We start from the raw sequence: 15313 nt of genomic DNA, 5'->3' as shown, positions 1-15313 counted from the left end.
CCGGCGCGCTCTCGGAGGAGGCGATGGCTTCCGCCGAAAGACTGGCTCACTGAAGGCTTCCGGTGCGCCAGGCTCGCACTCGCGGGGGAAGGGAGTGAGCCCGCAGGGAACTTCCCTTCTAATGGGACGGGAGGGACCCGCGGGGGGGAGGGGAGGCTGGGCTGGGATGTGCGCACACGGGCCGGAAGCGGGCCCGAGCACTTCCTCACAGCGGTGCCCCCGGGGCAGAGGGTGCCCGGGGAGGGGGCAGTGAGGCACCGGGCCCGAGAAGGGTGCCCGGACAATGCTGGGATGCTCCCTGCGCCCGGAGAGCTTCAGGCATCGCCGCTCTAATGCCGCGCGGAGCCCCCTTTCTGATGGGAAGGGCGGAAGCATCCCTTCACACCCGGTTCCGGGTGGGAGGGGTGCCAGGATGCGGCAGTGATTTTGTTCATGGGCTCTACTTTGTAGGAGAAGACGGTTGTTCTCTTTTTTTTTTTTCTTTGTTTCTTTGGTCTTTATTTGTCTTCTTTTTTTCCCTTCCTTCCTCCTTTCCTCCCTCCCTCCCTCTCTTCTTCCCTCCCTTCCTTCTCTTTCTTTCTTTCTTTCTTTCTTTCTTTCTTTCTTTCTTCCTCCTTTTCTTTCTTTTATCCTCCCTCCCTCCCTTCCTTTCTTCCTCCCTTCCTCCCTTCTTCCCTCCCTTCCTTCCTCCCTCCCTCCCTCCTTTCCTTCCTTCCTCCCTTCCTCCCTTTCTTCCTCCCTTCCTTCCTCCCTCCCTTCCTTCCTTTCTTCCTCCCTCCTTCCCTCTCTCTCTCCCTTCCTTCCTTCCTTCCTCCCTTCCTTTCTTCCTCCCTTACTCCCTTCTTCCCTCCCTTCCTTCCTCCCTCCCTCCCTCCTTTCCTTCGTTCCTCCCTTCCTCCCTTCTTCCTCCCTCCTTCCTTCCTCTTCCTCCCTCCTTCCCTCTCTCTCCCTTCCTTCCTTCCTTCCTCCCTTCCCTTTCTTCCCCTCCCTTACTCCCTTCTCCCTCTCCTTCCTTCCTTTCTTCCCTCCCTCCCTTCTCCCCTTCCTTCCTCCCTTCCTCCCTTTCTTTCTCCCTTTCTTCCTCCCTCCCTTCCTCCCTTCCTTTCTTCCTCCCTCCTTCCTCTCTTCTCCCTTCCTTCCTTCCCTTCTCCCCTTCCTTTCTTCCTCCCTTACTCCCTTCTTCCCTCCCTTCCTTCCTCCCTCCCTCCCTCCTTTCCTTCGTTCCTCCCTTCCTCCCTTTCTTCCTCCCTCCCTTCCTTCCTTTCTTCCTCCCTCCTTCCCTCTCTCCCCCCTTCCTTCCTCCTTCCTCCTTCCTTTCTTCCTCCCTTACTCCCTTCCCTCCCTTCCTTCCTCCCTCCCTCCCTCCCTCCTTTCCTTCCTTCCTCCCTTCCTCCCTTTCTTTCTCCCTTTCTTCCTCCCTCCCTTCCTCCCTTCCTTTCTTCCTCCCTCCTTCCCTCTCTCTCTCCCTTCCTTCCTTCCTTCCTCCCTTCCTTTCTTTTTCTTTCTTTTACTTTCTTTCTTTCAGCATGCAATTTTTCTAACCTTATTTCCATATTCATCAGGATCTGGAACGGATGGGCTAACTCCCTGGAGGGCCTGGCGGTGGACAAAGTCAGGATAAATTAAAGTCCTTGGTCTTTTGGGGAGAAGTGAAGGAAGCAGGCAAGCAGAATCCTGGATTCTGTGGGAATCTATGGGAACATATGCTAATGGAGTCATTATCTCACTTCAAATAGATAATTAGCCTTAAGTGCTCAATTGTCTGATTCAAGCTTATCTGTTTGGAATTTCAGCCTCTACAAAGATCAAATCAGATAAAAAGGGGGGGAAGGAACCATGAGAAAGAATAAAACCCCAACTAAACAAACAATAACAGCAAAAAGTGAAAATACTTTCCTTCAATCCACAGTCAGTCTCCATAATTCTCTCTCTGGATGCAGATGGCACTTTCCTTCACAAGTCCATTGCAATTGCCTTGAATCACTTCATTGTTGAGAAGAACTCTGTCCATCCCAGTTGATCATTATATAATCTTCTTGTTACTATCTACAATGTTCCCCTGATTCTGCTCACTTCACTCAGTTCATGTCAGTCTTTCAAAGTTTTTCTGAAATCAGCCTGCTCAATGTATCTGATAAAACAATAAAAATGAATGTCTTGATCACTACTCTTGGGATTCACCTCCCCATAGAAACACTGGCTGGAAATCTGGGGATAATTTTCAGATACCTGTGCCCTTTTCATCCTGATTCTGGAAGCAGTGATGTATAAGGCCGTTTTGATGGATAATGGTAATGAATTAAGATGTAGATTGTGTGAATAGAGACTTGTTGTTTGTCCTTTGTTTTTGAAGAGCTCCATGACATTACAGAGGTGATGCCTTGACATGCAAGTGAATTGGATTTGAATGAGGGAAGGCTATACAAGGTCACCTACCTCACTTTCCCCTCCAGAGTCTTCTGAGTCCAGTGGCAAGATATAGATCTAGATGACTGGAGACATTATGTGTGACCACTGAGGAGATAAGATAATGTAGAGGATTGGACACTGTATCTAGGAAGCACGTGATTGTGGTTCTGGCCTGTGTCTGGTTTGTCAGATGATCTGAATCACCATGAATGATGATCACCTTGGCTGATGATGCCATAATTCTGGGCATGAAATCCACCTGGGATTCAGCCTGGCCTCTCTCGCTGGCAGGGACCTTCTCTCTGAAGGCCACACAGGCTTTGTTCCTTCTCATCTCTTCTCCCATGTCCCAGAGGAACTTCTCACCTTTCAAGTCATCAGTAAAAATCAGGCCCACCCAATTCCAGTGAAAATGTAATAGACGTTTGACAATGCCCAGGTGCAGGGAGGAATCCTGAGGGGCCAACTGGTAGAGACCTTGTCACTCAGAGCAGAATCAAATGGACCATAGCTTATCTCTGTGGGAAAAAAACAAACAAAACAAAACAAAAAAAGACCTCATTATATTATTTAGCTCCACTGGGGGAAAATAGAGTGGCCTATGTGGAGGTATGATAATGCGTAAAATTCTAATGATACAAGATTAAGTCACTTGAAAGACAATGAGTAGACAACAGAATACTCTGATACTATTGTGGATTCACTGCCCGGAATCCTCTATCACTTTTCCCCCCAATAGTTCAGGATTTCTCCCAACTTTCTCCTTGTTTGTGGCCCCAAAGAAATTCCTGGATAAAACAGACACATCATTCATATATATTGGAGATATGAGTGAATAAGAAATGATTTTCTTCAAGTGGAATTCCATAAAAATAGTGTTGTTAAGGCCCAAGTGCCTGGTGAATAAATATATGAGTCACATATGTGAGTCAGCTAGGTTTCACAGTGGACAGAACCTTGGCTGCGAATTAGGAAGATCTGAGTTCAAATATAGTGTCAAACACATTCTAACTATATGTTCCTGGGCAAGTCACTTAACCACTATGTTCCTCAATTGAAACTACCAGACATTCCTACTTTACTGCAGAGAGCATAACTCTATTGGACTGGTCACCTTGTTCGATTGCCAAATGTATTCTTGACAATTAGATTACTTTATGAAGAAAAAGCAATACAAGGAAACTCCCAAAGTCTCTTTTAAGAACTTTAGAAAAGATTGTATGACATGGAGACACTGGCACAAGACCATCCAGCATAGTGTACCCTCATCAGGGAAGGTGCTGTGCTCTATGAGAAAAGCAGAATTGGATTAGCTCAGGAAAAGCTATATTTAACTGCTGGTTATTATTTTTAATAATAATCAAATTATTTCAATATTTTTGGAACATTAATGTTTCATTTTGAAATAATGTATTTTTTTTTAAGGAAAAGGAACCTGTTTATTCATTTGAGCAAAGTGGGTCTTTCTACTAGTGCAGGTCAGCACCTTTTCACTGAAACATAAACTTATAATAACCTAGAACAATGAGAGTAAGTGATTTACCCAAAGTCATGTAGCCAGTCCAGTTCCCAGGTCCTGGGCTCAATCCCCAAGCCCCCATTCACACTTGCAGATCAAGTTCCCAGGAGACAACTGCATACTTTGAACCTCAGGCTTCTAGGGGTAACCCTAAGATTTGGGGCATATCTTTCTAGTACCAATAGTTATTGGCGCCTAGCATGAGTCTCCCAGCTATAGAAAATCAGTTAATATCAATTATCAAGACAGTGTTAATTAGCATTTAGAAATAATTATTTAATAAAGTCATATAATAAGAATGATTGATTCAAATATACCTTCCAAGAGATAATAAAGAGCAAGGAATAACCTAAGAGCTAACACGTGTTACTTAATTCTCTGAACCTCATTTTTTGTTGTTTATGAAAATTCTAACAAGTAAAAGATCACAATAGATTCTGTAAAAAGACCCCAGTTTTTCCCCCATGTTTTATCATATTGTGGTATGGATATAAACCTAAAGTTGCTGAGGACAGGCCAGCAGACTTCGTGGACAGATAAGTCCTGATTGAATTTGAATAAATCCCAGAAAGTTAGCCACTAGATGGGGCATTTTCTTGGCTGGGCTAACTTCTAAGCCTGAGTGACACTAAGATCCCGGTAGGAAAGATAGGACCCGTCCTGTCATGTCAATGGCATACAAGCCCTATCGAGATCTGAATTCCCTTCTGCCTCAGCTAGAGTTCTGGATTTGTAGTCAGAAAGCCCCAGGTAAAATTCTGTCTCAAAATTTAAAAGCCATGTGATATCAGTGGACAGAGTGATGGGCACAGAATAAAAAGCTGAGTTCAAATCTGACCTCAGTTACTAGATGTAGGATCCTAGGCAAGTCATTTAACTAATATATGATGTGGAGGAGACTCTGAGATTGATGAGGATGAATCAGCAGAGTTCAAGCAGAAATTCCAGGCCTGAGTGAAATGGAACAATGCCATCAGAAAGTTGGACACTAGGTGAGGGCTTTTCTTGGCCACAATAACTCCTGAGTCTCACTTGGGTGAGAATGTGATCCAGACTAAAATGGGGTTACAGGCAGTCATGTCAATGATGGGCTCTATAGAGGGATGAATCCATTTTGACAGCTCCCTTTCAGAGTGTTGAGTAGGAAAGTCCTCAGTTTAAATCCTACATGAACACTTAACAGCTTTATGGCCTCTAAGTGACATAGTCTAGAAAGTCCCGGGCCTGGAGGCAGGAATACCTGAGTTCAAATCTTGCCTCAGTCACTTATTACTTGTGTGACCCTGGGCAAGTCACTTAATTTCTGCCACAATTTCTTCACTGTGAAAGGGAGATTAATAATAGTACCTACTTCCTAGGGTGGTTCTATGGGTCAAATGATATCATATTTATACAGTTCTTAGCACAGTGTGTGACACATAGCAGAAATTTAGTAAAACTCATATCCTTTCTACCTTGCATCTTTTATAAAGCTAGAGAAGTCACTTTACTTCAAAGAAAGGGGCTGGCAGATTCCTGACTCCCTGCTCTGTAGAGCTCTAGCAGGGTCCCCATCTGGATGGAAAGAGCAGATGGGGTTCCTCTAGTAACAGCCACGGATTTGTCTTGCCTTTGGCAATTATAATTTGGGATATTCTGGTCCTGTCCAGACCTCCACCCCAGGGAGCTCTCCAATGTCCTGACATCACTATAGTAGGTGTTGTAGATGCGGCTCCTCCAGTAACAATCCTGCCTTTGGCAATTGTAATTAGGGATATTCTGGCCCTGTCCAGACCGCCACTCCAGGGAGTTCTCCAGTGTCCTGACACCACTATGGTAGGTGTTGTAGATGTGAAATCCCAGTGTAGTATTAGCGAGAAGCCAGAGGTCATTGTTGATTTGCTCCACAGCAAACATCAGGGCCAGAACCTGCTGGTAATTTTTGTGCAGCCACTTGCAGGGAATAGGGAGAAAGTCAGAAATTAGTAACAAATCTTAGGGAACCCATAGGCTTGAAGGAAACAGATCCAGCCCTCCTAAATTGAAATCACAGGGTTCATCATAGAGGCAGGTCTATGAACCACTATATATATTTTCCACATTACATGCACCCCTATACCATTGACCTGTCTAAATTTGGACTGTGGGGAATGAAGGGGAAGGTTCTCCAGAATTCCTAACTGTGCAGACTCCTTGGAATGCTCTTTTTGCTCTCCTCTGCCTCCTCCCCTCTTTGTCTTCTTTCAGGATACAGTTCAAATTTCTTCTTTTGTAAGAGGCTTTGTAAATCCCTAATGATTAGTGCCTTTCCTTTGAGCTCTCCCATTTACAATGTATATATTCTTTATTTATCCCGGTGTTTGAATTTTGCTTGCTCCATTAGAATATCAGCTCCTTAAGGGCATGGATCACATTTTTGCCTTCCTTTGTATCCCCAGCACTTAGCAGAGTGTTTGGCACTTAATGAATGTTGCTGACAGAATCTCTCAAATGAATCAATGAGTCATTTCATTCAACCAATGTATACTGACCAGTTACAATATGAAATGTACTGTATAAGTAAAAGTGGTTCCTTAGCCTCAGGCTCACAATTTTATCCAAGAGATACACACTTTAATAATCCTTTTCTCAGTCAGTCAGACCCCCCCACACACACACACACAGAGATATGATAAATGCCATATTCATGGAATTCATCAGGGGCGTTCTTAACTCTGACTCCTTTTTCTGTCAGTGGCACAGTGATTGATCAGTCAAATATGTCTTCACAGAACTTTGGCACCTGCTGTATCATCCTTCAGTTTTCCCCATAAAGGACAGAGCAGACAGATCCTGCTCTCTTCCAACACAAAGCTTCAAACCAGTGGTGAGACTATCAGCACAGAGTAGGACAAGAACCAGATTAAAAAAAATCAAGCACGCGACAACCAGCCCAGCTGAAAGTAGGTAAAGTGATTCTGGGCCAAGTTTCAAATTCACACCACAAGAAAGCACAAAGCTCTTGACCCCTCTGAAAACATTCAAATATAGATTCAAAAAACAAAATCATGAAGAAAAAGCAAGAAAAGACCTAAAAGACCATCAAGCCAAATCCCCAAAATGTAATTTGCCTTATTCTGCCTTTCTCTTTTTTTTCTAGGAAAATCCATTTTCACCCCTTTATATCCATTTCAAACTCATCTTATCCTCATACCATCTGTCTACATAAACTCCTACTAACTGCCCTTGTAGAGTCATGAGCTTCCACTTGCCCAATTTTAATTTTAAATTTTAAATTTTAATTTTCTTCAATTATCTCTTATAGCTCTTTTTCCATTGAGCTGATTCTACTTCTTAAAAAATTGATTTCTTCAGTGGATTTTTTTTCCCTTTGGTCAATTTTATTTTTTTAAGAAGTTGTTTTCTTCAGTCATTTTTTGTGCTTTCTTTTCCAAGTTGTTGATTCTCTTTCCCCCCCTAATTCTGCTACATAAATTTTATTTATTTTCCCTTTTTTTTACTCTCTCTCTTACTTGATTTTTAAAATGTTTCTTGAAATCTCCCAAAAGGACTTTTTAGGCTCCAGACAAATGCAAATTTTCTTTTGAGGTTTCACATGTAGGCATTTGGATGGTGTCCTGAGTCTGTGTTTTGATCTTCCCTGTCACTATAGTAGATTTTTATGGTCAGGGCTATTTTCTGTTTTTTAAATTTTATTTTTAGTCTTTTTCCTAAGTTTTAAAATTCATCTCTTCTCTTGGGGTATTGAGCTACTATTCCAAGCTTGCAATGCTGAGAGCCATGAGCCTAGTCACTGGTTTTCCATGCCAGAACTTCAGGTGTTGTGTCTTGCTGATGTAGTCATAACTATCATACTAGTATCCCAGGGATAACACTTTGACTTTCTGTGATAGGTTTGGGGGCCTCACAGATTCCTGTGCACTGGCCTTCTGAATCTGAATCTCTGGGCTGAAGTTGCTGATCTATGCTATCACAAAGATGCTCCTACTTGTTTTCCTGGACATTGTCTGTATTTCCTCTTCATCCAAGTAAGATAGATATTTTCTGAAATACTTCTGACTTATCTTAACCTGGAAAATAGTTTCACTCCAACTGTGTGAAGATTCTATCTCTCCAGAATCTGCATAGAGGCTTGATTTAATGCTGTTTTCCAAGGCAAACTGGAGAGAGGTCAGGCACTTCCTGGCTTCTCTTTGCCATCTTCTCTACTTCTTCCAATTGTCCTAATAATGATAAGATTCTTAAGAATTGCATGTACCATCTTTCCATCTAGGATTTTAAACAATTTAAACTTACTGAATTTCTTATGTTTCTCTTCATTGTTTACATTTTAGTGCTTTTCTTAGCATTTTTTAAAATGTCAAATATTCTATTCAGTTATGGTCTTTTCATAAAAAATTCTTGAACCTCTTCAATTTCATCCTCTCCATTCTTATCAATGTTTTGCATCTGATCACAACTACCCCAATCTGACCTCCTTTCTATCATTCCTATCTCCTTATTTTGTACCCCTCCTCTCATACTTCCCTATAAATTAAGACATATCTATATCCAGGTGAATGAGGTATGTTATTCCCTCTTTCAGTCAAATTCTGATGACAAAAAGATTCAATTGATACCCAGCTGCCCATATTGTCAGTAAGTCTTGTATGTATTCTCTGCCTCCTCTTATGAGAGTCATTATCTTCATTCTAAGTCTCCCTTCCACTTTCAGTATTTTCCTCTTTATAATACCTTAATTTTTTGATATCTTCCCATAAAAGCCAATCTACATTCACACCTTCTATCTATATATACTTCTTTTAACTGTCTTAATTATGATAACATTTTAAAAAGTTATGAGTAGCATCTTCCCCTGCAGAGACATAAAATGTTTAATCTCACCAAATCTTTTGTTTTCTCTTTCCTTTTTTACTCTCTTTTTACTCTTCTTTATCATTGTGTTTGCATGTAAAATTTTCTATTCAGCTCTAGTATTTTGATCAGGAAAGCTTAAACATCAATTTAATTAAATGTTCATTTTTATCAATGAAGAACTATAATCAGTTTCACTGGATAAGTGATTCTTGGTGGTAATCCTAGTTTTCTCAGATATTATATTCCAATGTCTTTGTTCCTTGGAGATAGAATGCTCTGGACTCTGTTTTCATTTTATCATAGTGAGACAGAACTGCTGATGCATTTTTATTTAAAGCTTTGCAAGTAGGTGTTTTCAAGTCATTGTCTGTCTAAGTTTGTGTCTTGAACTTCTCTTTGATCAAAAAAATTTTTATATTCAAGTCTTTATTTTTGGTATTTATTCATATTCTAGGATATTTCTTGCCCTTGGCATTATGTCAGAGTTGGGCTCTACGCAACTCAGGAAAAAGAAAGTAATCTGAAGTTTTATAATATGATGTGGGAAATATACTTTCAGTGCTTCTAAGATTGTGTCATATTGGTAGATTTTTGGTCATTTTTGCTAACTCCCCACACTAATAATATTCTGCAGACCTATCTTTCTGCCTATGAAGATAAACTAATGAGAATTATCTCCACTAAAACTTGGTCTCTTGCATCATGCTTCAATATGAGAGCTAATCCTCATATGATCCTCATCAGGAAAGACACGGTGGGTAAAAAAAAAAAAAAGCCAAAATTAGAATTTGTGAAGTGTATGAGACTGGGCAGTGAAAGTATCTTTTGTTAATATGAGGTTCATTTTGGACAGTGAGATAAGTAATTAACAAAGAAGTTCAGTGTGCTCTGCCTTAAGTGGGATGGCTAGGCTAATAATAGTATAAGGACAGTAGGGAATTGTAGTAACAGCAGGACAACAGAATATAAATAACTACTTTTAGATGCAATTTAATTCTTAAAATGAAGGCAGAGGCAGGAGGGAGGGTGTCCTTAGAGGTTAGGAATTCAGGCAAGAAGTGATGAAGAAATTAAAGCAGCAGTGAAGCATGGGAAAGGTAATTAGTCAGCAAGCAGTAAGACCTGGGAGATCCAAAGCATGTTCAGAATCAAGGAAGTAAAAGGAATAAAATCCTTTGTTATGACATTTTCAAATAGAAAGGGTATATCTAGAGGTCTCTCTCCCACACACACATTGCAGTGGCAAAGGTTGAAGAGAATTAACCAGTAAAAGTGAGTAAGAGGCAGATACCAAGGCATCAGGATATGAAATTAAAGATATTCGAAGCTAATATCTATGTTTTGTCCAGAATTTCTCATGCCCCTAGACATGTTTTGGGAGCAAGTTCTGGGTTCTTGAGTCTGCTTTGTTCTGGAAACATTTCGGAGTGTTCCGTTCTGGCCATAGCAGGATCACATAACACTTAGGAGAAAAAATGCAGCCCAGCAAACCAGCACTCGAAGCCAAAATGGCAAAAACCTCCACAGCCACCATGGCCTTCCCCTTGGAACTCTGGTACGTGGGGAGGAAAGAGATCCACACGCTGCAGAAAACCAGCATGCTAAAGGTGATGAATCTGGCTTCATTGAAGGTGTCAGGGAGGTTCCTGTCCAGGAAAGCCACCGTGAAACTGCCCAGGGCCAGGATGCTCATGTAGCCCAGGACACAGTAGAAAGCAATGACAGACCCCTCCTTGCACTCAATGATGATGTGGCCAGGTTCAGAGTGAGTGTCTGTTCCTAAGAAGGGGGGAGAGGTCCCCAGCCAGATACCACAGAGAATCACTGGGATCCCAGAGCAGAGGAGGACTAAAGTATTAGACACCTTAGGCTGCACCCACTTCCTCATCCTACTGCCAGGTATTTTGGCCTTGAAGGCCAGAACCACCACGATGGTTTTAGCCAAAATGGTGGAAACTGCCACTGTGAACACGATTCCAAATGTAGTTTGCTGAAGAAGGCAGGTTGCTGTGGTAGGACGGCCAATGAAAAGCAGAGGACAGAGGAAGCAAAAGACGAGAGAGATGAGAAGGATGTAGCTGAGGACCCGGTTGTTGGCCTTGACAATGGGAGTGTCTTGATGCTTCACAAAGATAATGAGAATCAAAACTGTGAGGAGAGAGAAGGAGAGAGTCAAGCAGGTCAGAGTCCATCCCAGAGGTTCTTGGACACTGAGGAAGGTCACTACCTTTGAGAGACACTGGTCTTTCTCTTTGTTGGGATATTGATCTTCTGGGCACTTCACACAATTGTCCATATCTACAAATTATAAACCAAAAAAGGATGCATTAAAAATTCATTATGTGAAGGCCTTGTACCAGGCAGTGAGAAAATGAAATTTTAAAAAAAGCATAACAAGTTCTTGACCTCAAGGATCTTGCACTCATTTCCCTGGTGAAATGTAATAGATACAAAAATGAGTAAACGCAAAGTGATTAGGGGAAGGCAAGAGAACCAACTGGGCAAGATTTAGTAGAAGAAAGATCACATGAACCATGAAGTAAGTTGAGGATATCAAGCGACAGAATGGGAAGCATTGGTTGTAGACATGAAGCACGATCTATGCAAAGTCACAGAGGTGAGGGACAGAAAGTGAAATCTGGGGTACAGACCATAGTCCAGTTTGGATGGAAGAGGGATGTCAAGAAGTGAAACAGGGTTTAAGGACTAGGTTGACTCTGAATTGTAAAAGAACCCTGAACACTGAGCAACTAAGGAAGACTTGTTTAGACACTTTGGAGAGGGAGAAAAGGAAAATTAGTTATCAGAAAGAAAGAGGTGAGAAAAGCCTGAGCTAGAATCATGACCATGCCCATGGAAAGAAGGAGATGGACAAGAGAACAACCACAACAGAAAGACAATGAAGAGATGTCCTTCTAAAAGTACAAAGTGAATTGATCAGAGAAACACAATTTAAGACTACTCTGAGATATCACTACACACCTCTCAGATTGGCTAAGATGACAGGAAAAGATAATAATGAATGTCAGAGGGGATGTGGGGAAACTGGGACACTGATACATTGTTGGTAGAATTGTGAACAGATCCAACCATTCTGGAGAGTGATTTGGAACTATGCTCAAAAAGTTATCGAACTGTGCATCCCCTTTGACCCAGCACTGTTTCTACTGGGATTATATCCCAAAGAGATCTTAAAAGAGGGAAAGAGACCTGTATGTGCCAAAATGTTTGTGGCAGCCCTTTTTGTGGTGGCTAGAAATTGGAAATTGAGTGGATGTCCATCAACTGGAGAATGGCTGGATAAGTTCTGGTATATGAATGTTATGGAATATTATTGTTCTGTAAGAAATGACCAGCAGGAGGATTTCAGAGAGTCCTGGAGAGACTTACAGTCACTTATGTTGAGGAAAGTGAGCAGAACCAGGAGATTACAGATTATTGTACACGGTAACAACAAGACTATACAATGATCAATTCTGATGGACATAGCTCTCTTCAACATTGAGATGATTCAGGCCAGTTCCACTTGTTCAGTGACGAAAAGAGCCATCTACACCCAGAGAGAGGACTGTGGGAGCTGAGTGTGGACCACACCATAGCATTTTCACTCTTTTTGTTATTTGCTTGCATTTTGTTTTCTTTCTCAGTTTTTTTTCCTTCTTGATCCAGTTTTTCTTGTGCAGCAAGATAACTGTATAAATACGTATACATATATTGGATTTAACATATACTTTAACATATTAACATGTATGGGACTACCTGCCATCTAGGGGAGGAGGTGGAGGGAAGGAGGCGAAAATTTGGAACAAAAAGTTTTGCAAGGGTCAGTGTTGAAAAATTACCTATGCATATGTTTTGTAAATAAAAAGCTTTAATTTAAAAAAAAAAAAGTACACAGTGAGGTGAAGGAAGAAATCAAATAGAAATTGATTCTCTTGCCCTCATGAAATCATAATTGATTTACTCAATGTTGTATAAGTTGCATTTTCTGAGTAGAATGATTATAAAATCTTTTGGTTAAAAAACCCCTACAAAGCATAGGCTGAGAAAGATCTTTTTATTAATATAATATGTGTATCTAAAATCAAAAGCAAGTGTTATATATAATGGGGTTATAGTAGCACATTCCCCCTAAAATATAGCATTCTTTTCATTGTTACTTGTTACACTTCTGACAACACAACAGCAATATGCTGAGAGATTAAAATTAAAATTGAAGGTGTAAAAAGAAGTAAGGAGAAAATATATCTATCTTTATTAGCTAATAACATGATGGTTTACTTAAAACATCCTAGGGAATCATCACACTTACCAGAAGGAGATTAATAATAATTTTTGAAACTAGAGAATAATTATTGTTTATGACTGGGTCATGCCATGACAACAAAAATGACAAGCAAAATTAAGTTACAATTCTAATGCAACAGCAATCAAATTATCAAAGGAATATTATACATAATTCAATTAAATAATAAAATGCAAAAATTCAAGAACTGTAATATCAAGGTAAGATTGGAAAGAGGTAGGGTTAAAAGATATAATAGAAATAAACAAATTATCTTAGCACGAGAACCTCTAACAGATTTTAAGCCTTCATTTTGGGAACAATTAGTTGTCATGTAAGCTGCTTTTCTCTAATAACATAAGCACCAAAAGGGCATAGTTTGGCAATGTATGTGTGTCGCCAAATCTGGTAACCAACTACTTTTTTTTAATTAGTGTTTTCAGGACTTAGCACAGTGCCTGACATACAAGAGTTGCTTAATAAATATTTCTTGATGTCTGTGACCCAAAATTAAGAAGTATCTGTTAATAAGATGACTGTCCCAAATCTTGTTAACAACTGAAAAACATTGCTAATGATATTAACTGATAGTCTGCTTAAATTGTGAGATTAAATAATCAATCACAAATCAGAGTTTAGATGTAACTTGTAAATGCCCTTAAGTAGAATCATAAAAAGCCAAGGAAACCATAGATATCATCTTGCTCATGACTTACATCTAGGACAGAGTCTTCTGTTCTTTACACTTAGAAATTTGAACATCCCATGTCTAAGATGCAAAGGATTTATGTGTTATCTACATAGATAAATGTCTAAGATGCATCTACATAGATCTACATAGATAAATGTATTATGCACAAGTATGTGTATGTCTGTATATGCATGTGTCTGCATATATCTTCACACTCTTATCAAAAAAGCCTTTTCCAGTTCCAAGTAAATGAGCACTCAAAGGATATGAACAATGAGTTCTTAAAAGAGTTGCAAACTATAAATAACCCAGGAAAGAAAGCTCTCAATCACTAATAATGAAAAAATACAAATCAAAATAACCCCGTCTCTCCTAACACCCTGTAAATTGTCAAGGGTGACATGAGATGGGAATAATCAATATTGGGAAGGTTGTTGGAAGATAAGCATAATCAGGGATTGTTAATAGAACTATGAATAAATATAACAATTTTAGAAAACGCTTTAGAAAAGTTAGAAAAGTTAGAAAGAGTTAGAATTATGTTAATAGTCACTAAAATGTCCATACCATTTGATGCAATGATTCCATTATAAGACTTATATCCCAAGGAAGCCAGTAAAAAAAGATCCTCATTTACACTCAAAAATTTCTACTTTTTGTGGTAGTAAAGACTAAAACCAAAGTAGATAGATGCTCATTGACTGAAAAAAACAAATTTTGGCAATTAATGCAATAGTACATTCTATAAGAATGCTATAAGAAATGATGAATGGGGAAGATGGAGAACTAGTATAAAGAAGTACAAATGGGCTCTACTTATTCCTACCCCAACCCTCTCCAAACAATCTTGAAAATGAAGAAGACTGAATGCTGAAGGACCAATTCAAGAAAAAGTCACTGAGTCATCTTTCTTTTAGTTCTCATTAGCATAGGATGAAGAATAGGAGTCAACAGACACTGGGGCTGGGATCCAGTCAGGAGCACCCCATGAGAGCACTTCGGTGTGCAAGAAGAGTTAAGGTTCCATGGCAAGAGTAACTCAGAGACCCATATTTGGATAATCCCATATTAGGAACCCCTATCAGACCTCTGTGCAGAGATACATGCCAAATAGCAACTTTATCAGCAATTCCTGAGCTTCAAGCCACGATTCCAGAGTGGAGGACAAAAGGGAACCTAGATCCAGTTCATGGCATTCCATGGTAAAGATACACCATTGGTCACAATCACCTAGCAATAAGTTCAGCAGCAATATTACCCTAAGGCTTTTAGCAAAGCAAGATCACACCTTCTAACTTAGTCTGAAGCTCACAAAGAAATAACCAGGGTAAAAACCTGAGACCAAAGTCCCCCTCAGAACCAGTAGAGCTACTCAGCTGATTGATTTTGGCTATGTTGAACTGCCATCTTCGCTTGCTTAGACTCAAAGCCAGATCAGGAATTTTTAAAGTTCAAATCATCCAGACCGAAATTAGCCTTGGATACAATCATTTTGGGGACTTTTATTTTTTTTTTGATATTTTAATTTGATATTTATTTTGTTTATTATAGCTTTTTATTTAAAAATTATATG

At 40.1% G+C, this 15313-nt stretch overlaps 1 protein-coding gene across 1 annotated transcript in view; it reads right to left on the bottom strand.

The window, feature by feature from the left end:
- Window positions 1–10127: 10127 nt before the first annotated feature.
- Window positions 10128–15313, bottom strand: part of LOC100931482 (vomeronasal type-2 receptor 26-like) — a 28992-nt gene continuing 23806 nt past the window's right edge. The window contains exon 6 of the mRNA XM_012545836.1: window positions 10128–11062. Within this exon, the coding sequence (XP_012401290.1) occupies window positions 10128–11062 (935 nt within the window). The remainder of the gene's footprint in view (window positions 11063–15313) is intronic.

This window comes from Sarcophilus harrisii, chromosome 3 (assembly GCF_902635505.1).
Source record: "Sarcophilus harrisii chromosome 3, mSarHar1.11, whole genome shotgun sequence".
Lineage (NCBI taxonomy): Eukaryota > Metazoa > Chordata > Mammalia > Dasyuromorphia > Dasyuridae > Sarcophilus > Sarcophilus harrisii.
Note: the sequence above shows the minus strand (reverse complement) of the source record. Positions and strands in the feature narration are given on the sequence as shown.